Consider the following 26,343-nt stretch of genomic DNA (forward strand, 5'->3'; position numbering starts at 1 on the left):
ATTGTGATAGTGTCATTCTCGTGGGTGTCAATTTCGTGTTGTCCTGTCCCTGCCATCTACTTTACCGGATGTTTTAGCTGATGACGCTCGAGCAGCTGCTCGTATTCTGCGTTTTATAACTTTAACTGGCTTGTCCAAAGACATTTAACCTTTTTACTTATTTTATATTTGTCAGGTCCTTCTGGTGTCCCCCCATCCCCTTGAGTTTTACCAGATTCCATGTGCTCTCACAACAGTGACTGGGCGCTAATGACCTCAGCAGTTGAGCGCCCTTAAACCCAAACAAACAAACAAAAAATTCTCGTGGGTGTGATGCCAAGAGGGTCAACCATCAATTCAGAGGCATATGTGAAGACTGAATAAACTCAAGAACTGTTTCCAACGTGTTCTATTGGACAAGAATCCAGCAGAAATCTCGCTCCAACACGATAATGCATGCCTACACAAAAGTTTTGGGGTTGGTCATCATTGCCTCATCCACCCGTACAGTCCAGATCTGGCACCCTCAGACTTCCATCTCTTTGGGCCGCTTAAAGATTCTGTATAGGGAACACACCTTGAAGACGACAAGAGTGTCAGTCAAGCAGTGAAAACATGGCTACACCTACAGGACAAGAGCTTTTACCAGCAGGGAATACATGCTCTCCCATAATGTTGGTGTAAGGCCATAGAATGTGATGGAGACTACATATAAAAATAGGACATGGACAAGATGTGTTGGTGTATATAGTCACCAAATTCTGGCTCTTAACAATAAATATGCTCTGAGAAAAAAAAGTGGGGCATTACTCATTGAATGACCTTCGTAAGATGTCTTGGGTGTGTGCATGAAACAAGTCTTGCACCTCTGTCTTTCACATAGGTATGACACATGTGCCAAGAGGTCAGAGTCAGAAGTGGTGTAAAGATGTATTAGGATATTTTAAAGTTTAAGTGGGGTGAGGATGTTTTACCCGCTTCAGAAACTTTGTGTCTTAATCTATCTTATTTCCCTTGCGTATCCTTGACCCCAAGTCACTTTCGAATGGGACTTGGAAGTAGGAATTATTTTCTCCCGATACGTAAATTGTCTTGCAATTTTTATTGCTGATACACTGACTGAAACAATTAAGGACGTGGATACATGAACTCACAGTTTGCAAAGGTAACCTAATTAAACATTGTAGGGGGATATTACTTTCATACAACATAATGTTCTTGCTTATGTTACAATTAGAAGCTGCTATTTGTATGAAACAAAGCAGCCATTTGGATGCACTTTAATAACTTCTCTTATGTCTTGACTACATTTTTATTTCCAAAATCACCTTATATATTTCGACATTCTGTCATTTTTAAAAGCAGTGTTATGTCATTCATATAAAATTGTTCATTAGGTACGTTTATCACATCAAGTTGTCGATGAACATTTGCACTTGTCCTGTGACTGAGACTGTTAACGTGATACAGTGTATCTAATGAACAATTTTGTATGACTGACACAACACTGCCTTTGAAAATGATGGAATGTCGAGATGTGCAAGGTATTTTTGGAAATAATCAAAGTGTGGTCAAGACGTAAGAAAAGTTATTGTAATTAGAAGTAGCACTAAAATACTGTACAATAGTGTTTAGTAATGTTAAACCATTTTGCTGCATTACTCCTAAACTGAATGTATATCTTTGACTTCTTTGTACTCCAGAGATCACTTTCTGCAAATTCCATGGAATACGACTAATGTAATTTAATGTAGTTTTCATTTGTCATAACATCTGCTGGCACCGATTTTTTGAACAGGATAGCATGAATATTATCCATGTCATTTCATTTTCATTAATTCCATCGCACCACATTACACCCATTTCGTTTCAGTTAACTTAATTTGGTTGATGTATATCTTTATGGTAGGGTCATATCCATTCCTCTAGTGGTGCTATTCCTGAAAGAGAACTTCTGGTTATGTGTTCAGAAAATTATGAGAATAATGTGAAAGGCATTGAATATATGGGCTGGTGTTGAAGGCTTGCTTGAATACCCTAGTTCGATGAACCCTCTGCCAGGAACTTAAATGTGATTTGCAGAGTATCCATGTAGATGTAGATGTTGATTACGACAACTGCTTGTTACAAACAGAAGCTCTAAATTCCAATCTTGGTCTAGCCCAAGTTTTCATTTGCCACAACTTGGCATAATTACTGACACATATTGTGCCATATGATTATTTGAGCTCAGATTACTTCCTGTTTTATGCAGCTTTCTTGAAACAAAAAAAAAAAAAAAAATGGAAATTTCAAAATTTCATATTAAACATTGAAAACCATCATTTTTCTAAATAGTAATGAGCTTTTATCTCATACTGGATACACAAAAGAACACATGTATCTGATAAATGTTCTTCAACATAGATGTAAATAACGTTTCTTTACTTATGCTGTTATTTCTGGAGAATCTCTTTCCCATTATTCTGTGTTATTTGCTCCTTCACTAGGTTCTTCACTGTCTAGACAGTACTTCATTAACTTTCCTTTATCATTGTGTAAGAAACGTCATTTCCTTTAACTATGGTGCATTCCTAGTTGTCTGTTTGTGCTTGATTAGCTGCATACTTTGTTTTCCATGTTCCTGTCCTTGCAATATGTTCCTTATTAATTTTTTGTATCCAGCACCTTACTTACATTTTACGTCTCTAGAGACATTTTTGTCTGTTCATTCTGTATGTTATGCTGTACATAGTACCAGATTCCTCTGTTCATCCCCCTAATCACAATTATTGTGGTCTTCTGGTTTCGTCTGATTTCCCTGCCCTACAATGTGCTGTGGATTTCTTCATTTATACTGTGATCTGTTAGCTTCTACTCACCAAATTTCTCATCATTATCTGTGAGCTTCAGTAACTTACATGAATGTACTTTTCAGTGCCCTTCTTAAGCTACTTGCTCGGTCTTTTAGTTTTATCAATTTTGCTGTGTTCAATGTATCTGTTGAAATAGCACCTTTTTAGCTCATAATCTCTTTTCATTACGTGTCTTATTTTTCTGTAGTATAAGGTATTATCTAGCTACTAGATATTCTCAAGTAAATATAGTAAGGAAAATTCTGACAGATTGTAAATAATTTAGGAGGATAGGAGACCACCCACAGAATAGCAGAAGCATTGAGTCATCAACAGGCATACAAAAATTTTGCTAGCTTTCAGAAGAAATCCTTTGATGCAAACTAGAACAAGCACTCCCCCCCCCCCCCCTCACACACACACACACACACACACACACACACACACACACACACACACACACATCCCTGTGCATCTACATTGTACCACCGACACTGCAGTTCGGGAAGTGGATTGGGGTGGGGATTGTGTTGGTGGGGGTGGTTAGAGGGCGGAAAAAAGGTTGAAAGTAGATGGTGGGGTTGAGGGTGGGTAGCAGGTAGGTAGTGGCTTGGCAGGAGGCAGCAGGTGTGCAGGATAGGAGTTCAGGGGTGTGTGTGTGGGGGGGGGGGGGGGTTGCTGGTGCATGGGCTAGGTATGTGACTCGTGGGTACTGGAGCCATTGAGGTGCAGCATACGAGGAAGATACTGTGGAGGTGTGGATTGGGAGGCATTGAAAAGTCGGTGGGCTAATAGGTTGGCAGTGGTGAGACCTGTAGGGTTAAAAGAGCAACGAATGTATTGCAAAGATAACTCCCATCAGTGTAGTTCAGAAAAGCTCTGGTACTGGAGGGAAGGATCCAGATGACACAGGTTGTAAAGCAATCATGGAACTTGAACATGTGCTAAGCAGTATGTTGTGCCACTGGATGGTCAACTCTATTCTTGGCCACAGTATTTTGATGGCCATCCATTCTGTTGGGCAAATGGTTTGTGATAATGTCCACATAAAATGCTGTGCAGAAATTGCAGCAGAGTTGGAAACTGACATGGCTGCTTTCACAGGTGAGCCTGCCCATGATGGGATAGGATGAGCCTGTGATACAGGACTGAAGTAGGATAAGCTGGGTGGGTGAAGTTGGCAGGTCTTACTGTTTGGTTTTCCGTGATGATATGATCCCCATGGCACGGGAATGGGAATGGCGTACTGCTCTATGCCACTACCACTCCCAACCACTTGTTGCAGGGGTGATAAATAATTTTTTCAAGTCATGTTTTGGTCATTGTGCCAAGTTTTAAGTTGGTGCCTGCATTTATAGCTAGAAGGATGTGTGTGATGAGCAGTAACCTTATTTTCTGTCCAATGAGCATATATTTTTGTGTAACCATATGTTTTCATAGGTATTCTACATTTGCATCTACATTTATACTCCACAAGCCACCAAACGGTGTGTGGCGGAGGGCACTTTATGTGCCACTGTCATTACCTCCCTTTTCTGTTCCAGTCGCGTATGGTTCGCGGGAAGAACGACTGTCTGAAAGCTTCCATGTGCGCTCGAATCTCTCTAATTTTACCTTCGTGATCTCCTCGGGAGGTATAATTAGGGGGAAGCAATATATTAGATACCTCATCCAGAAACGCACCCTCTCGAAACCTGGCGAGCAAGCTACACCGCGATGCAGAGCGCCTCTCTTGCAGAGTCTGCCACATGAGTTTGTTAAACATCTCCGTAACGCTATCATGGTTACCAAATAACCCTGTGACGAAACGCGCCACTCTTCTTTGGATCTTCTCTATCTCCTCCGTCAACCCTATCTGGTACGGATCCCACACTGGTGAGCAATACTCAAGTATAGGTCGAACGAGTGTTTTGTAAGCCACCTCCTTTGTTGATGGGCTACATTTTCTAAGGATTCTCCCAATGAATGTCAACCTGGTACCCGCCTTGCCAACAATTAATTTTATATGATCATTCCACTTCAAATCGTTCCGCACGCATACTCCCAGATATTTTACAGAAGTAACTGCTACCAGTGTTTGTTCCACTATCATATAATCATACAATAAAGGATCCTTCTTTCTATGTATTCACAGTACATTACATTTGTCTATGTTAAGGGTCAGTTGCCACTCCCTGCACCAAGTGCCTACTCGCTGCAGATCTTCCTGCATTTCGCTACAATTTTCTAATGCTGCAACTTCTCTGTATACTACAGCATCATCTGCGAAAAGCCACATGGAACTTCCGATATCTTTCTGCTCAACAATATCCAGTGTTTCCATGATACAGTATTCAGCTGACCCTTACTCAAAGTAACCTGTGTTTTCAAATAAAATATTTTATGTTCATCAAGGACATTTTGTTGACCTTTTATGACAGATAAAAGCTTTGCACTGGGCTTGGACTTCTTTCCTCTTTCACAGATGGTGTTATATTGAATGGGTTTTATCTATAAAAGGAAAAGGGTTTGTTTCAATTTCTGGTCGTATGTCCTTTTAAGTGTTCACACATTTCAAAGTACTTAATTCAGAAATGTTAGCCGACTGTCTTTGCAAAGTGAACCATCATTGCTAAGTATGAAATGTACATGGGAATAGTGTTTTAACTGTGAGGCACTTGCTGTTATTCTCAGATGACAGGACTATAAGGGAATAACAGGCTGATGACATTCTCCATGCTAATATCTTTATTCACTCATTTCACTTCCATTGACAGCCAAGATTCATCCCTCAAAATTTTATTTGTTCCAAAATCTATGGTCCTAGAATTGTGCTTAATTTGACAGAATAATTTTTTTTTTCCCCGTTTGATTCGAAATTTATGCTTCTTGTTTTCTTCATTTTCATTATTGCTGTAGTTTACTACATATTGGCCAGCAATGAACATCCTTCAAGGATTCATTTACTTTTGCTGGTAGGCAGTCTGCTGTTCTTTTTCTTTTTATGTGTACAGTGTTGTTATCATCAGTAAAGAATAGTTTTGGCTGTGTGTAACATTGTCTGGAAAGTCACTGATGTGTATCGAACTATAGTGGTCCCAAGAAACTATCTCAAGGAAATGCTTATGATACTGTATATTGTATATCAGAAATAGTTAATACAAAAAATTACTCTGTTGCCTATGCTTTCTTTTCCCCCTTTACCATGTTTTCCAAATATGATCAGAACCATTCATTTGCCACTATACTTTCCTATAAAGGATAGTTATAAAATATGCAGTTATCACCCAGAAAAAATGTAATTAATTTTTTGTTTTGCAGGTACACATCTATAGTCCTAGTATAAATTGACATCCTTACTACCCGGTACTGTAGCACACTGCCAGAGAAATGAAAAGAATATGACACAGCCCATTGACAAAGTGGAGATGAACTGCACCATTTGTTTTCGCTCCTGTTGTGGTGTGCTACAGTATTGTGGCATGGGAATTTCATTGTGTTTAAAGACTGCAGACACGACCTATTGGGGGGGGGGGGGGGGGGGGGAGGGAATTAACTTTATTTTTCCAAAGTGATACTTAAATCTCTAAGACTATCTCCATATGTTTTCAACAAAGTCGCAGGTCTCTGATAGATCTAAAAATACGATGCCTTTAGGAAATTGAGAGAGTGTGTAGTGAGCTGTCATCATGTCGGCAAGTGCATTCTGTTGGTTGTGTCATAAATAGAATATAGACTATAGACTATGATGTTGTGGACCCCATACATGCTGTGAACAAACAATATTTCCAAACATTTGACTAGTACAGAGATTACAAAAATCCATAGATCACTAAAAGTTGGGAAATTTTTTGCTATTATTGTCATTTGAAATCAAATCTTTCTAATAAAATATCAAAATTTTTTGTGGAGTTGACGGGTTTATATTTGAGATGACTTTGGAATTGGTCATTGACTTAAAGCATTTGTAGTAGTAATATCAGTCTATAAAAATGTAGATAAGCAAAACAACTCAAATTACGGCCTCCTTAAACTACTTCTAATTGTTTCAAAAAGTATTAGAGAATTGGTCTGTTTGCATAATACTGAGCTTCTTTTTCCTAGTGGAACATATTAACTGCTTCTCAGTTTGACTTCTATGAAGGTTGATTTATGTAGAAACCCATATGTGGTACAGCACAAGTGTTGTTCAGTAACAACAAAACATGGAAACTTATCCTGGTTGTATTGTCTACGCTCCTGTCAAAACTTTTAATTACCTGTACAATAATATTCTACTTGGAAAACAAAAATGTTGTACCTTTACTGGCATTCATGTGCAGATGGAGTTTTGCATTCATAACAGGAAACAGTGTGTCAATTTGAATAATTTTATTGGAGAGCACACATGGTCTGTCTGAATCATACCCGGTCTTTGAGTGTGAAAAATATATTGTATACTTGGTGGGATTTAGACGACAATCCACTTGTGCCACTATATATTTAGGCCACTGATCCTTCCTCACCAGGAAACTTCTCTGGAAGATTTCTTTGGGAACGGTCTATAGCTTCATTCTTACCTCCTGCATTATCTCGTCTCTACTTTCAAAATTAGAACCTTCAAGAATGTTATAAGTTTTGGAAGTAACCAGAAGCTGCAAGGAAAGAATGTCTCCCATTGCCATTATCAGATTTTGCACCTTCTCAACAACAGCTGCATTGTGAGTCATTTTTTGACCTTCCATATTGCTGGCTACTCTGTTGGGGTGTGGCCATTTTGGAACTGGTTTTATACCACTCTTTTTATTTGTGTTCCACCATGACATAATCTTCAAACTTCTACTGACTTTTACAAATTGTTTTCCTTTGAGAATCATCCTGGTGCAGGATTTTTACAAAACACATTTAGTCATCTCGTACAATAAATATGTGAAACACTTTGTGACACAACTGTAGTCAATGAGTGAATGACAAAGCTGATGACAGAGAAAAATCAAAAGTGTCTACATCTATTGTGGATAATGATATCATCAGACTGTCATTACTGTGCATCAGAAAATTTGGGATTGGATACTGAGCGCAAGCGCAAGCGCGCGCGCGCGCGCGCTCACACACACACACACACACACACACACACACACACACACACACGGACACACACCATAAAATAGGGACTACCATGAGGTTCAATGTTGGAGCCACTAATGTTGTCAACCTACATACATAAAGTACTGGAAAAGTCCTAGGTAGAATACAAATAATGAAAGGAATAACAGTAATAACACTCTATATAGTTTAGACATTGTGCGATTGACAGACACATAAACAAACCTGAAATCCCCATTAAGCTCAGATAGTCCTTTATTTCACACCTATTCTCAGCCCATCACCAGAAGGGTCATACACTATGTGATCAAAAGTATCCGGACACCTGACTGAAAATAACTTACAAGTTTATGGTGCCCTCCATCAGTAATGTTGGAGTTCAATATGGTGTTGGCCCACCCTTACCCTTGATGACAGCTTCCATTCTTGCAGGCATACATTCAGTCTGGTCCTGGAAGGTTTCTTTGAGAATGGCAGTCCATTCTTCACGGAGTGCTGCACTGAGGAGAGGTGTTGATGTTGGTCGGTGAGGCCTGGCATCAAGTTGGCGTTCCAAAAGATCCCAAAGGTGTTCGATAGGATTCAGGTCTGGACTCTGTGCAGGCCAGTCCATTACAGGGATGTTACTGTCATGTATCCACTCTGCCACAGGTGCTCAATCGTGTTGAAAGATGCAGTCGCCATCCCCAAATTTCTCTTCAACAGTGGGAAGCAAGAAGGTGCTTAAAACATCAATGCAGGCCTGTTCTGTGATAGTGCCACACGAAACAACAAGGTGTGTAAGTCGCCTGCATGACAAACATGACCGCACCATAACATTGCTGCCTCCGAATTTTACTGTTAGCACTACTCATGCTGGCAGATGACGTTCACCGGGCATTCGCCATACCCACACCCTACCATCAGATCGCCACATTGAGTGGAGTGACAAATCATGGTACACAATGTTTTTTCACTGTTCAGTCATCCAATGTTTACACTCTCTACACCAAGCGAGGTGTCGTTTGGCATTTACTGGCATGATGTGTGGCTTATGAGCAGCCGCTCAACCATGAAATCCAAGTTTTCTCACCTCCCGCCTAACTGTCATAGTACGTGCAGTGGATCCTGATGCAGTTTGGAATTCCTGTGTGATGGTCTGGATAGATGTCTGCTTATTACACATTACAACCCTCTTCAACTGTCAGCAGTCTCTGTCAGTGAATAGATGAGGTCGGCATGTACACTTTTGTGCTGTATGTGTCCCTTCACGTTTCCACTTCACTTTCTCATCGTAAACAGTGGACCTATGGATCTTTGGGAGTGTGGAAATCTAGTATTCTGCTCTCTCATGATGTCTGATGACTACTGAGTTCACTGATATGGAGTGCCTGCAGTAGGTGGCAGCACAATGCACCTAATACGAAAAATGTATGTTTTTTGGGGTGTCCGGATACTTCTGATCACATAGCTTATCTTTGTGGAAGACTTGGCTGCAAGACCTGCACTATTCACTCACCTAACATGACCTATTCCAGTCCAGGAACATGTATGCCCTACCCTGTCAGAGGCAGCGAAGGTAGACATGGCGTGTTCCAACTATAATATAACTTCTCCACAGACTTTTATGAGGGATTCACTACCAACCAATGGTCCACATTAATAAAGACTGCTGTCAAGCTGTGACCAAGAGCAAAGTTGATAGCACAATGGCAGAGAATACTGTTGAGCATAGCTTGCTTGACTTCTGTGGTTGCTTCACAATCCATCCCTTGTGGATCTATCCTCAGTTTCCACTCCCCTCCCCTGCCCCCAGCTCACTGAGATGTAGATGGGAATTTTGTGTACAACACGTCCCCTGATGCCTTGGCCATATACCCAGTTTCCATTGGCATGAACTACTTACACATGCATCCCACCACCACCACCACCACCACCACCACCACCACCACCACCACCACCCGCGCTGCTGCCGCCACCGCCATCACCCCACCCTCTCTTGCAAGTTAGTGTTTTGACATGCTGAATAGGAAACACTACTTACACCACTTTAAAGATGGCGGCAAGTGAAGTTATTCATAAGGGAGTTGTATAGCTTCTGACCAAGGAACTTACGATGCCATTGATATAGGAAAAAACAGACTCACAAATTTTGGGAATGGCAATGGGTATCTTGTAGTTATTGTTTGGGGACATCCAATAAGCTACTAAGGAAGCTATCTGCTGAGGATGGTGTTTAGTTCAAAAATCATTTTTGAATAAGAGTTATCAATTTTGAAATCCTTTTGAGTCACATTTCTGACTCTACAGAAGTGCGATACATGTATGTGAGATGCTGCACCAGCTCACATTAAGTAACATGGTGATATCTGACAACAGAAATAAGAGTATAGCATTCCAAAATGTGTTATTTCTAAATTTGGATGTTAGCTACAATATATTGAATGTACATTGGAAATCAAGGTTTCTGCTGCAAGCAGTACTATGCTATCTAATTTTAGAGTTATTCAATGTGCAGACAGGCCATAGGTGCTGTAAATATTAAATTTTCTTTACCTGTACAGTACTTAATTTTGTAACCAAATTTGCACAGCTGAACAGTCATTATTCACCGAAAGCAGGAATAGGGACATTGTTGTATTTACATAGAATTTCAATATGGGTGAAGGGTAGCTTTAAATTTCTAAAACCACAAAATAAATTTCCATTTCACCATTTTATTATTATTATTATTATTATTATTATTATACTGAAATAAAAAATGTCAATTAGATATTGATTGTTCTGCTGCAACATTAATCTCACTAAGTTCACACTCTGTTACAATACTTTTAGAATCCATTTCATCACTTTAAACAATGGTGTAGACTTTATTACAAGTTAGTGATAATAACGAATTTGCTGAATGTTATAATGAGATTCCTATTATACGATTTGAAACCGATTTGCCATGTCACAATAAATTTATTTATGTAATTGAAGATGAAGCCCATAACATTGTGTAAGTTAGCATGACAGTCTGCAAGTAGGGTGTTGGCATATGTACTGGTAGGGGCGTGCACTTGTATGTAATACAAACCTGTGAAAACCAGATTTAAATCTCCTCTAGCCCCTTTTTTACACCCGTGTCCCCATGCATCCGACTTCAAAATGCAACTTTCCTTGTCTGCTCACTTGTATCACATTAGTGTTGTGTTTTCTTAGTGCCTCTCCATTCCAGTCACCACACTCCCTGCCCTCCAACTCCACTTTCCCATCTTCTGATTCCTTCATTCACTCCTCCCAACAGAACCCCTCACCCTATTTGAGATGTGATGCCATAAAACTATAGCTTGCTGGAACAATGAAGCCACATGTGTGCTTTTGTTAGTTTTTTAGCTTCAAGGAAGAGCATTACCTTAAAGTTTAGCAATGTTTTCTATCTGTTTTTGTGCCTGTTGGCCACTTGAAGCATTGACTGAATGGTGAGTGGTTACCTTTACTTCTTTCATTATTTGTAACCTATCTGAGTGACCTTCATAAATTTTAACTGATGGCTTAAAAACTGTAAATTTACTGGTAACCCATTCACATGAATCAAGTGCCTAAACACAATGATACTAGACTCAGCTAGAATGGTAGCTAAACGAGCCTGCAACTGGTTTACAGCAAACACTTTCAAGCCTTAATCCCATGATGATTCATATTATGCAATTTCAGATGAGACTATTGACCTTCTGATACTTAGACATGTTTCATTACATAAATGAGTAATGAAACATGCCTAAAATTCTTTGATGTCCTCAAGTTAACATGTAAAATCAGAAAATTTATCAAAAACCTTTATTCTGAGTTTTTTCCTTCTATAAAATTAGCTAAACATATAAAAGGTATTATGTTTTAACTGTATTATTATTATTATTATTATTATTATTATTATTATTATTATTTGTCTCTCAGGGTGAGTGGATGGCTGTGAATTACATTCCATTTGGTGAAAAGGCTTTGACTATGGCCATAGAGTTGTACAGAATCACTGCTAGTGATATGTCTGTGATAAATGCCTGTGTCCTGCACAAAATTATTTGTGTAAGTAGCTCAATTTCCTGTTACATATTGGATTTTTCTCCTAGTTTGTGTGTTAATTTCACTTGAGTGTGTGTGGTGTGTGTGTGTGTGTGTGTGTTTGTGTTTGTGTGTGTGTCACTCATTCATATGAAAATCTTTTTCCAGTGACAGTATTGAGTGTTTATAGTTAAAGTACTTTGTAAGCTTTCGTAGGTCAGTGATGAGTGCTATTTTTATTGGACTGTTAATGTTTTACAAACATTCAGGATGAAATCTAAACTATTATGTAGTGTACCATAATGATCTGTGTCGGGCTGCCGAAAGTGATGTTCAAGACAGGAGAGACATTCTTTCAATTTCCAAGTCTAATTTTGGAATAGTGCCTCTAATTTTTGGCCTGGAAAATCACACCAAACCTAGTCAAACTGTAATTGCTTTTATAGTATTTTGATGTAAGAGCAGAAGAAGATGGCACAATAAAAATTAGCGAGAAAGAGGTCTTCGAGGAAATGGCTAGGTATTTTAGGGATTTGCTGAATGCAGCACCACTGACAGTAAAGTGGACACACTTATGCTCTAGGGATGAAAGTCAGAATAATCTAAACCATGCGCACACCAGGGCAGAAGTAGCAGAGGCAGTTAAAAACCTCAAAAACAACAAGGCATCAGGCAATGATGGTATGTGCGCTGAAGAGATCAAGTGAGGTGGTCCTGAAATAGAAAGCAGTATGTACAATATAATGATGGATATGTAGAGGAATACGAAAATACCCATAGACTGGAAAGAAGCCATTATAATACCACTACACAAGAAGGGGAACAAGAAAGCACTAGATAACTACAGGGGCACCTCTCTTTTAAACATAGGGTACGAGGTTTTGTCGAGAATCTTGCTGAACAGAATTGAAGAACAACTGGGGCCAACAATATGAGAGTACCAGTGTGGCTTTAAAATAGGGAGGAACTGTACAGAACAGATATTTGGAATAAAAAAGATAATAGAACACAGACACAGGAAAGTAAAAGAAGACAATAGTGACATTTGTGGACTTCCAAAAGGCCTACGATTCAGTTCACAGAAATACTCTGCTTGATATGTTAGAAGATAGAGGACTGGATGCTACAACACATGCAATAATAAAGGAAATGTTTAGCGACACTACTGCCAGTATCATGCATCGCAGTATGCTGTCAGACAGCTTCGAAATAAAAACAGGAGTCCGGCAAGGAGATGGACTGTCACCAATTTTATTTAACCTGGTCCTGACGAAGTAGTGAGACACAGTGGAGACAACTAAATAGTAACATGAAGATCAAAGGTGTGCGAATAGGGTACAAGGTCAAACATAATGCAACAGTGGACTGCCTGACATTCGCAGATGACATGGCACTCTTAAATGAGACAGAAGAAGAGGCAAAGACAGCACTAAAAAATCTAGTAGAAACAGCAGAAACGGTCAGACTGAAAACTGCATATAAGAAGACCAAGACATTGAACACTGAGTCTGACTGGAAGATAGATGGCCAAGTAGTTGAAAAGGTCAACAGTTTTCGTTATTTGGGCGAGAAGCTAACTGGTGGCATACAGAGCAACAATAGTGCAATAGATAGGGCACCACTTTTACAGAAGCTTTGGTTTTTGGTGAAAACAACATATGGCAAGAAAAATCTTTCATGGAATGCCAAATTGCGACATTACACAGCAACTGTAAGAAATGCTGCTCTATATGCACCAGAAACGATCACACATGGCAAGAGAGCTCGTATACAGTTGGAGGAGGAGGAGGAGGAGGAGGAGGAGGAGGAGGAGTGGAAAATTTTGAGAGGCACATGGGGCACCAAAAAACATGGGGATATCTGGATACACAGAACAAGACAGGAACAGTATGAAAATATTGAACCCATATCAAGCGAGATATGGAAGAGGTGGTTACGATTTGCTGGGCACATAATGAGGATGGACGTGGAGAGGTTGACTAAGAAGATATGGAATGCAACATGTCATACGGGAAACAACTGGGTGAATGAAGTCAGAAATGACTGGAAGGCTGTAGGAATAAAAGAAAGGAAACTGCAGACAGTAGTACAGGACAGGGAGAAGTATAAAAGGTTGGTGGACGGTCACAGGTGGCCGGACACCAAAATCAGAGTTGTGTTAACAGGAGAAGAAAGAAGTAGAAGAAGCGAGAGAATGAAAAGGTATTGGGAAGAAATAAGACATGCAAAACAAGCCACACATGATCCAGAAGGATCCTAATGAAGCAGAAGAAGATGTAAGAGCAGGAACACTTTGAAAACTTACCAGATTTTTTTGATAAATTTGTTACAGGAGTTCTGATCAGAAATGTATTGTTATTTTCAAAATGAGTGCCTTTGAGACTGTCGCCAAAGTGATTGGCTGACATGTGACACCTATTTAAAAAATACTACTTTCATTGATGAGTCACTCATTTTGATGTTTCTTTTTAAAATAATAGCCACAACATAAAGACCATGAGTAGAGGTTGGTACTGCTAGAATATTAGGCAATTTTAGAAAAGATTGTACTTCACACTCTCATGTAGCCTCCTCATTCTAGACTTCACCTTGTAGGGCAATGCTGCTGTTCCTCTTGGTATCATTAAAGCACAAAATACTTCCTAGAAGTCTGCATAATGAAAGTGGACTTCATGTAAGGAGGCATTATGCGCAGAGGAGGACAGAGAATACTTTGCAGTTGTGCCAGTTTGATCTCTGTCTCTGTCCCATGCCTCACACTTCATCCTTTGCCTACACTGGTAACCAGCAACACAAGGGCGAGTGCTACACCAGGGCACTGTGTCAGCTTCTGGCTCTACCCAGTAGAATTTATGGGTTCAGAAAAATATTGCTATTGCTTCTTCATGTAATACCTGTTGTGTTTGCTTTATGCCATCCGTAATGAACACTACACCAGATAAGTAACCTCACCATATCTAAACTGACATGAAAATCAACAGTAATGTTGTACATCCCAAAGAACATGCTACAGGAGGAGCATCATGTGGTATACTGCTTCTTGCCACTGCTTCTTGCCCTACTGCCCGCATTTTTATGAGCCCACTAGTACAGTAGTGTTACATCTTGTAGTGCTACGTTGCAGAGCTTCATATTACATTTGCAGGACGAAAGCTGTATTAACTGAAGCATTCATTACTACTTTGCCTCTCACAACCAAACTGTCTTCTTCCAACGGAACCTTCAACTTAGATCACTCTGATGATCAGCCTGTTGCTGCACCATAACTAATCTACAGTATTAAGGCGTTTTATGTTTGTAATCAGTTTTCTCCTTGACAGCTGCTTCTAAAAATGCAGTTATCATTCTGTGACTGAATGGGGAAACTAATAAAATAAAATAAAAATGTTTTACATAAGGTGGATTTTACAAAAGAAGCCAAATTTTAAATCGGAAACTCAGAAAAACATTGAGAAGCTTCAAATCTGAACAGAATTATTCCCTCACTACTTTTTTCTGCCACACTCAGCAATGTCCTCCAAAAGTACACAAAATGTGTATAATAGTTTTTAAAAGTATTACATTGCCCATATTGGACTGTACTCTTGAAGTCAGTTTCAAAGTATAAACATAAGACAGCAAATATTCGCAAATGTTTGTCCCTTGTATAGTGTTCTTTCTGTATTTTTTGATAATGGAGATGGACTCGCTGTGTAACATGAAAGTCACTGTACTGATCGCACCTTAAGAGTGTGAACCTTGTGCTCAAATAAACCATGTGTTAAACATATATAACTCTGACAGTAAAGAAATTTTGGATTGCCGTACAAAAAATTTGTGCTATAATTTTTTGCTTTTAAATTAATAATAAAATATTTTTATTTTTTTCTTACTCATTTGACTTTCCATAGTGTGTATTGTGTATGTAAGACACCAAATGATGTATACTCCATAGAACTGATGATGTTGAGTAAAGAGGGAGACATTTGGAGGCTATTTTAATCTTGTTTTTCATTTACTTTTTTTGTGCAGGCATTACATGTTCCGTTGTCAATGAAGTATAGCTGTCCATCTCCTACAACATGGAAGTTAGCGGTCACAGGTTTGTTAACTGTGCTTCAAATTGGTCTTCCGCTGGCAAGAAAGCATCGTCAAGAATTCCAGCAGATGTGGCCACAGCTTGCTGAAACCTTGGATAAATTTTTGTTTCCAACAAGGCAAGTTTTGACTGTGAAAGCTACTTTCAAAATTGTTATTAGTTAACTATATTAGTGCCATATGCTCAGAATTTTCATTATGCTGCTGGTTTAGTAACAGTTTACTCATGTATGTACTAAAAGGTACCCATGTGCCAAGTGATTTTTGTTATGATAAGGAAAATCAGTATGCGTTAATCAGTTATGTTGAATTCATTTGGCTTTTATGATTAAATGATATTGTTATATATATATATTGCGATTTAAGCATGAAATGAATATAAATTTTAAATAACTAAGTCTTTACATGTGAAAGCTTACAGTAGTAGCCATAAGTATATTTTACACGGGGCACAATATATTCTACATCGGGGAAAAAAGTGCATCACTCAGGAAAAGAAGCTAGTCAGAGATGCTTGGAATTATGTGAGAACTAACCAGACAATGATTACTCAAACAAGACAGTTATTACTCTGTGATTTTTAACCTTAGTCTCTTTGCACCTGTCTGCACTAATTAAAGTGTCCTTCAGTGCATATATGCTATCCCCAATGTAGCTAGGTATGTTAATATGAGATAAATAGTCAGTAGTAAAGGAAATGAAGGAGAAATTTTGAAAAGGATGTAAGATTCAGGAAATGGCTATATGCCGATTACATTGTAATTCTGTCAGAAATGGTAAAGGTCTTGTAAGATCAACATTTTACCCATTTTCCATTGTTTCTTAGTTGCCCTAAAATTCACGGAGGTTTATTCTGCCTCTGCAGCTAAATGAAAGGCAGTTTGTTATTTTTTGTCATACGTGTTTTGCATCTTTTATCTGTGAAGAATCTTCAGTGGCCCATAATACATGTTTGATTAAGTATATAATAAATGCACATATAGTAGTTACAAATATATTACCATATTAGGTTTTCTCTTATTATTCTCTTGTTTTTTCAGGTTAGAAACAACTTTTGAAGCAGAGTTTTCATTGGGTTAGACTATCATTTGGTTTTTCTTATGATTCCTGATGTTGTTAATGACACACAGTAATTAATAATAATAATAATAATAATAATAATAATGACCCCGTGGAGGCCCGGGAAAAGAATAGGCCTCCGGTATGTTCTGCCAGTCGTAAAAGGCGACGAAAAGAACAAACCACTAATAGGGCTAACCCCCCTTTTAGTGTGATTACTTGGTTCAGGACAGAACTAAAGAAGCCTCGGACAAGCGCCGTCATGGTCGGGGACGACGCTTGAACCCTATGCCCGCCCACAATGGTAACGACACTGCTAGCCAACTGGAAAATGATTTAAATCCAAATAGAGGTGTTTTGCAGGATATGCTTCCTGCAACCACCCTAGAAGGAAAACAAAGACAGAGGATGAGATGGTCAGATGAAGTTAATCGACACCTCATGTTCTGTTATTACCAAGCAACAAACCTAGGAACCAACACAACTGGATACAGATCACAAGTATACACAACATTTATTACCAGATACCCAGAATTAAAATTTTTAACAGAACAACGACTAGCTGATCAGATCCGTGTAATAATCAAAAATAACAGGATACCCCAGTCAGAATTAGAAAACATCAAACAAGAAGTACAACAAATACTGGAACAAAATAATGTGCAATCAGAAGAAGAAGAAAATACAGTAATGGACTCAAACATCCCAGAGCAAACAAACAAAGAACAACACGCACCAATTAAACAATCAGAGGAAAACGAAATCTTAAGACAGCCACCAGAACAAGCACAAATAGAACACGAAGTGACACAGATGCTAGATATAGAAGAAAAATTTCAGCTAACATATATAGAATACAAAGACACAAATACAGACATTAGACCATTCTTGCATAGACCACCAAATAACCCACAAGTCGAAACAACAATAAAAACTATCAACACAATCATACACAACAAAATAAATGAAAACACAACTATGGAAGAGTTACAACTACTGGTTTATATAGGAGCACTCACTACACTAAATATACACACTAGGCAGAGATCAGAACCAACCAACACACAGAAGAAACCCACAAAACCAGCATGGCAACACAGGCTACAGATCAGAATAGAAAAACTGAGAAAAGACATCGGACAGCTAACACAATTTATAAGAAATGAAATCTCGGAAAAAAAACGAAAAAGGTTAGGTAAAATCTCACAACAAGAAGCGACAGAGCAATTAGACGAAAAGAAGCAGAAATTACAAGCATTAGCCAAACGACTTAGAAGATACAAAAAAAGTGAAAATAGAAGGAAACAAAACCAAACATTCAACACAAACCAAAAGAAATTTTACCAGACAATAGATAACACACACATTAAAATAAACAATCCACCAAACATAACAGACATGGAACACTTCTGGAGCAACATATGGTCAAACCCGGTACAACATAACAGGCATGCACGGTGGATACAAACAGAAACAGACACATACAAGATGATACCACAAATGCCTGAAGTGGTAATTTTGCAACATGAAGTCACCCAAGCAATTAATTCTACTCACAATTGGAAAGCCCCTGGAAATGATAAAATAGCAAATTTCTGGCTAAAGAAGTTCACCTCAACACATTCACATCTAACTAAATTATTTAACAGTTACATTGCAGACCCATACACATTCCCTGATACACTTACACATGGAATAACTTATCTGAAACCTAAAGATCAAGCAGACACAGCGAACCCAGCTAAATATCGCCCCATAACATGCCTACCAACAATATACAAAATATTAACTTCAATCATTAAACAGAAATTAATGACACATACAACACAGAACAAAATTATAAATGAAGAACAAAAAGGCTGTTGCAAAGGAGCACGAGGATGTAAAGAGCAACTGATAATAGATGCAGAGGTGACATATCAAGCTAAAACTAAACAAAGGTCGCTACACTACGCATACATTGATTACCAAAAAGCTTTTGATAGTGTACCCCACTCATGGTTACTACAAATATTGGAAATATACAAAATAGATCCTAAATTGATACAGTTCCTAAACATAGTAATGAAAAATTGGAAAACCACACTTAATATCCAAACAAATTCAAATAATATCACATCACAGCCAATACAGATTAAGCGTGGAATATACCAAGGAGACTCATTAAGTCCTTTCTGGTTCTGCCTTGCTCTGAACCCACTATCCAACATGCTAAATAATACAAATTATGGATACAATATTACTGGAACATACCCACACAAAATCACACATTTGCTATACATGGATGATCTAAAACTACTGGCAGCAACAAATCAACAACTCAACCAATTACTAAAGATAACAGAAGTATTCAGCAATGATATAAGTATGGCTTTTGGAACAGACAAATGTAAGAAAAATAGCATAGTCAAGGGAAAACACACTAAACAAGAAGATTACATATTGGATAACCACAGCGACTGCATAGAAGCGATGGAAAAAACGGATGCCTATAAATATCTAGGATACAGACAAAAAATAGGAATAGATAGTACAAATATTAAAGCAGAACTAAAAGAAAAATATAGACAAAGACTAACAAAAATACTGAAAACAGAATTGACAGCAAGAAACAAGACAAAAGCTATAAATACTTATGCCATACCAATATTGACCTACTCATTTGGAGTAGTGAAATGGAGTAACACAGACCTAGAAGCACTCAATACACATACACGCTCACAATGCCACAAATATAGAATACATCACATACATTCAGCAACAGAAAGATTCACATTAAGCAGAAAGGAAGGAGGAAGGGGATTTATCGATATAAAAAACCTACATTATGGACAGGTAGACAATTTAAGAAAATTCTTTATAGAACGAGCAGAAACTAGCAAAATACACAAAGCAATCACTCATATAAATACATCGGCTACACCACTACAATTTCATAACCACCTCTACAACCCTTTAGACCACATAACATCAACAGATACGAAGAAAGTAAATTGGAAAAAGAAAACACTTCATGGCAAGCACCCGTATCATCTAACACAGCCACACATCGATCAAGACGCGTCCAACACATGGCTAAGAAAAGGCAATATATACAGTGAGACAGAAGGATTCATGATTGCAATACAGGATCAAACAATAAACACCAGGTATTACAGCAAGCATATTATTAAAGATCCCAATACCACAACAGATAAATGCAGACTTTGTAAACAACAAATAGAAACAGTAGATCACATCACAAGCGGATGTACAATACTAGCAAATACAGAATACCCCAGAAGACATGACAATGTCGCAAAAATAATACATCAACAGCTTGCCTTACAACATAAACTTATAAAACAACACGTGCCCACATACAAGTATGCACCACAAAATGTACTGGAGAATGATGAATACAAATTATACTGGAACAGAACCATTATAACAGATAAAACAACACCACATAACAAACCTGACACCATACTCACCAATAAAAAGAAGAAATTAACACAACTAATCGAAATATCCATACCCAATACAACAAATATACAAAAGAAAACAGGAGAAAAAATTGAACAATATATCCAACTGGCTGAGGAAGTCAAGGACATGTGGCATCAGGTTAAAGTTGACATTATACCAATTATACTATCAACTACAGGAGTCGTACCACACAATATCCACCAGTACATCAACGCAATACAGCTACATCCGAACTTATACAGGGCTATTACAAATGATTGGAGCGATTTCATAAATTCACTGTAGCTCCATTCATTGACATATGGTCATGACACACTACAGATACGTAGAAAAACTCATAAAGTTTTGTTCGGCTGAAGCCGCACTTCAGGTTTCTGCCGCCAGAGCGCTCGAGAGCGCAGTGAGAAAAAATGGTGACAGGAGCCGAGAAAGCGTATGTCGTGCTTGAAATGCACTCACATCAGTCAGTCATTACAGTGCAACGACACTTCAGGACAAAGTTCAACAAAGATCCACCAACTGCTAACTCCATTCGGCGATGGTATGCGCAGTTTAAAGCTTCTGGATGCCTCTTTAAGGGGAAATCAACAGGTCGGCCTGCAGTGAACGAAGAAACGGTTGAACGCGTGCTGGCAAGTTTCACACGTTGCCCGCGGAAGTTGACGAATAAAGCAAGCAGGGAGCTAAACGTACCACAGCCGACGGTTTGGAAAATCTTACGGAAAAGGCTAAAGCAGAAGCCTTACCGTTTACAATTGCTACAAGCCCTGACACCCGACGACAAAGTCAAACGCTTTGAATTTTCGGCGCGGTTGCAACAGCTCATAGAAGAGGATGCGTTCAGTGCGAAATTTGTTTTCAGTGATGAAGCAACATTTTTTCTTAATGGTGAAGTGAACAGACACAATGTGCGAATCTGGGCGGTAGAGAATCCTCACGTATTCGTGCAGCAAATTCGCAATTCACAAAAGTTAACGTGTTTTGTGCAATCTCACGATTTAAAATTTACGGCCCCTTTTTCTTCTGCGAAAAAAACGTTACAGGACATGTGTATCTGGACATGCTGGAAAATTGGCTCATGCCACAACTGGAGACCGACAGCGCCGACTTCACCTTTCAACAGGATGGTGCTCCACCGCACGTCCATCATGATGTTCGGCATTTCTTAAACAGAAGATTGGAAAACCGATGGATCGGTCGTGGTGGAGATCATGATCAGCAATTCATGTCATGGCCTCCACGCTCTCCCGACTTAACCCCATGCGATTTCTTTCTGTGGGGTTATGTGAAAGATTCAGTGTTTAAACCTCCTCTACCAAGAAACGTGCCAGAACTGCCAGCTCGCATCAACGATGCTTTTGAACTCATTGATGGGGACATGCTGCGCCGAGTGTGGGAGGAACTTGATTATCGGCTTAATGTCTGCCTAATCACTAAAGGTGCACATATCGAACATTTGTGAATGCCTAAAAAAACTTTTTGAGTTTTTGTATGTGTGTGCAAAGCATTGTGAAAATATCTCAAATAATAAAGTTATTGTAGAGCTGTGAAATCGCTTCAATCATTTGTAATAACCCTGTATATACAACTACAGAAATCTGTAATTATTGATACTTGTTCAATTACCAGAAAGTTCCTAAATGCAATGTATCATATACCGTACAGTTAAAAGGAAGTTGCGCTTGATCAAGATCCGCGTCACTTTCCATTTTTAACCAGACGTAACGTCTGAGACAGGAAAGAGAAAATAATAATAATATCAGAAATTGTAACACAAAATGATAATTTAACCTCATGAACCTTGTGTTGCAAAAGTTATTTCTAAAATGAAAAACAAGAGAATAACAAGAGAAAACTTAAATATGGTAACATATTTGTAACTACTGTGTACGCATTTATTACATATGGTACATAAAAAACATATTACACGCTACTGAAGATGCTTCACGAATAAAAGAAGCAGAATGCGTACCGTCAAACGGGGTGATTTCGGACACCGGGGCGAATTCGGACAGTATGGCTTATTTGCTCTTTGCCACTGCATAGAAACAAAGAGTTACTTACTTTAACATCCGTGCGCCAGTTATTTTAAGCACAAGATTGCATTTATCGCTTTCCACAACTTTCATTTTGCGTCAGTTGTTTCCCTAGGTGAATAATTGACAAACAGTCAGAGTGTTAAAAATCCATGCATTATCGTAAAGTGGAAACTGTCTATTGTTGCGCCGAGTGGGAAGTTATTGTAACTGTAATTGTTGATGCACTTAGTAGCTAACAGCATTGAGACAATTTCTGTACAAGTTTGTAGAGTTTCTCGTGCAAGGTTATAAAATAACGACAGTTTTTGTTAAACTGTGTACTGTGTGGGGTGATATCGGAGACTGTCAAGAACGTATAAGAGCAGAAGAGGTGCTACAGTACGGTGTAATTATGACCCGGAACTTTTAGATAAAGCTGTTCATGATGTTCAGAGTGGTAAATTATTGCACAGAAATGCATGTGATTTGTATGGTATACCTAAATCAACCCTACAAAATAAAGTGCAGGAAACACATCCAAAAAAAAAAAAAAAATGGAAGGACAGCCAGTGCTAAATGAAGAAGAAGAAGAAGAAGAAGAAGAAGAAGAAGAAGAAGAAGAAGAAGAAATGTTGAAGCAAGGTATCTTGAAGGCTGCACATTGGAGATTTCCCTTTACTAAACTGGATATTAGATATTTAGTTAAAGGCTATCTTGATAAATCTGGCCGAAAAGTTGATGATTATTAGTGTTTTAGGGCACACAACAAAGAAAAGAAATTTCATAATAATTTGCCAGGAGAAGAATGGTGGGTGCATTTATTCCTCAAACGACAGTCAGAAGACCTTTCCATTCGCTCAAGCGAAAATATTAAATGAGCTCGTGCAGAAGTGCACAAAGAGACTGTTAAGATCAAGGCAAAGCTGGAAAATCTTCCATTTAGCAACATGATCAACTATGATGAAACCAACATGTCAGGTGATCCAGGCAAGCAGCAGACAATTACGAAACGAGGGAGTAAGCATGCTGAAAAAGTGATGGACATGTCAAAATCTGGTGTCCCAATAATGATCGCAGCTAGTGCTGATGGTAAACTGCTTCCTCCATACATCCTTTACAAATCAGAGCATTTGTGGGACACGTGGCAAGAAGGTGGACCACAAGGAACCCGTTTCAATAGGAACAAAAGTGGATGGTTTGACCTGCCAGTATTTGAAGACTGGTTCTTTACAATTGCTTTGCCCTATTTGAAGAGGCAAAATGGCCCAACAGTCATGATTGGAGACAACTTATCCAGTCACGTATCTTTACGTGTTATTGAAGAGTGTGAGCAGAACAATATTTCATTCATTCTCCTTTCCCCCAATAGCGCTCCTCCTCCAAATGCTCGACATAAGCTGCTTCAGGCCAATGAAAGCAGCGTGGTGAGCTGTATTAACTGATTGGAAGAAACACACTCGTGGGACCATTTCCAAGGATGCCTTCCCATCTCTTCTGAAGCAGACACTGACTAAGATTTCAGCAAACTCCGAGGAAAACGTAAAGGGTGGATTTCATGCCATGGGCCTAATCCCTTTTGATCCAGATCATGTCTTACAAAAATGCCTGATACTGAAGAGAGCCAGCAAAGCAATCAAGATGCTTGGTCTTCCACTTTTGAAGAGAAGCTCAAAGAAATTCATTATCCTCCAAATAAGCTTGGTAGCTCCCGCCGATGCCACAAACTAGACGTTTAACCTGGAAAATCACTCATTGCCTGAGATTTTCAAGGAAACAAAAACAGTGCTGAAACAAGTGACACTGCTTCTAGCACTAGTGAAAGTGAAAACGGCACATCATCCAATGAAGTTTTACTGCAGAAAGAAGAGTCTTTTCTTGTTGAAGAGTACAAATATAAACGTGGAAACAAGGAGCAAACAAGGCAGTGTGTTGGAGTGGCCACAAATGTTGGTGCTACGGAAGTAAGTGTGAAATTCTTGCGCCCACACAAGAACAGTAAAAACATATTTGTGTTTCCTAATGTCCCTGATGAAGACACAATACAAAAATTGCAAATTTTGAAAATACTTCCCACACCAGTTAAGAAGAGAGGAAGGTTCATTTTTCAAGAAGATGTGCTGTAGACTCGAAGACAATCGTTTATTTAAAGTGTTTGCAACTTAATTTAGAATGATGAGTGGGGAAAATTATTTTGACCTTTTAGTTAAATTACTTTGTTTGTTTCTGTCTGTGTCTAATATTTCAGTTAAGAACTGTAAAAAATTTTTATTTAAATTCTTGCAAAATAAAAACTTACATGTAATATATAAAATTCATTATATCATTCCATATCACTTATTCATAACAAAGGGCTACCTTAAAATGTGTAAAATGTCACCAAAATCAAATAAAAAGACTGTAGAATTTTTTTAAAAAGGCAGTAACTGTCTGAATTCGCCCTCCATATACTGTAGCTTCAGACAGAGATTTAAAAACCACACATGTCCAAAATCATCCCAATCCATGGGGTGACTTCGGACACTTCATTTAACTGCCTCAGGTAAATATACCTACACATACACTTTCTGGTTCTGGGATACTTTATTCGTTACACATATACCCTACCACTTCCATAAAAATCAAATTAATCTAACAATATGTACGAAAGTTACAATCAAAATAACGACAAAACCATCAGAAATCACCCCGTTTGACGGTATGCCCAAAAACAAGCTGCCTTTTATTTGGTTCCAAAGACAGAATACACCTCCATGAATCTTGTAAGATCAGTTGAACAAAATGGATAACGTCTTGAAAAATGGTTATAAGATGAATGTCTACAAAAGTGAAACAGGGGTAGTGGAGTGCAGTCAAATTAAGTTGGGTGATGCTGAGGGAATTAGATCAGGAAATTTTTCTACTTGAGCAGCAAAACAACTGACACTGGCAGAAGTAAAGAGAGTATAAAATGTTGACTGATAGTGGAAGATACATAACCTTCTTCCACAAAAATATTTAATGAGAATAATATGTCATTTACTTGCTGGAACCTCTTGTAGACAATCATTTATGTGACAAGTCATAATGGCAGTGTTCTAACTGTAAATTACTCCCTGCATGTGATCAAAACACTCAAACAACAGAAGTACTCTTAAATATAATGTTGGGAGAAAATGACGCTACAGTTCACTATGTAACTTCACGAAAGGATGAAAAAAGAATGAAATTTGTGGCTTTAGTAATCTTTACCATCTTTAGTTAATTAAATATTTACTGTCAATGAAATGAATTTAAAGATAAACTGAAATTCTTTCTTGTTGATGATAAAAAGAGAAGTAGAATCAAATTTAATGAAAACATAAATATTTTAGATTGATTTAACTAACTTTGAGTATGGGGAAAATGTGATACTGTTGTGATAATAAATTACTGTGTGCATGTTTAGTGGAATGCGCAGTTCACTACTTAATGATTGACCTCAAGTAAAACTGTGACTGAAAAACAATAAAATTATAATTATAAGGCAAGTGGTTATCACTTTCAGATATAGAGTAAGTAGGAGGCAGATCTCTTACTCAGAAAAGATACTAAACAATGTAGCTGAAAATAGAGTTTGTGATGAGCTTTATGATGAGATATGCGGTTATTAAAGTTATGCATTGCAGTTCACTTCATGTTTAGAATTATTTTCACTCTTGTTTGTTTGCTCATACAATATGTAGATAATTTCCAACATTACCTAGCCCATGACCTGAATAAAGATTTAAATAAAATGAGGAGGGATGAGAGCCATGATGAAATCAGTGGCCCAGTTATTGTATTTGTATAAAGCTCATGTGAGG

General features: G+C 38.3%; 1 protein-coding gene across 1 annotated transcript in view; it reads left to right on the forward strand.

Annotated features, from left to right (window-relative positions):
• The window catches only part of LOC126248511 (protein MON2 homolog), a 203,121-nt gene that overhangs the window by 133,509 nt on the left and 43,269 nt on the right, over positions 1-26,343 (forward strand). The window contains exons 24-25 of the mRNA XM_049949560.1: positions 11,796-11,924; positions 15,912-16,096. Coding sequence (XP_049805517.1) covers positions 11,796-11,924; positions 15,912-16,096 — 314 coding nt within the window. The remainder of the gene's footprint in view (positions 1-11,795; positions 11,925-15,911; positions 16,097-26,343) is intronic.

Source organism: Schistocerca nitens, chromosome 3 (genome assembly GCF_023898315.1).
Source record: "Schistocerca nitens isolate TAMUIC-IGC-003100 chromosome 3, iqSchNite1.1, whole genome shotgun sequence".
Taxonomy (NCBI): domain Eukaryota; kingdom Metazoa; phylum Arthropoda; class Insecta; order Orthoptera; family Acrididae; genus Schistocerca; species Schistocerca nitens.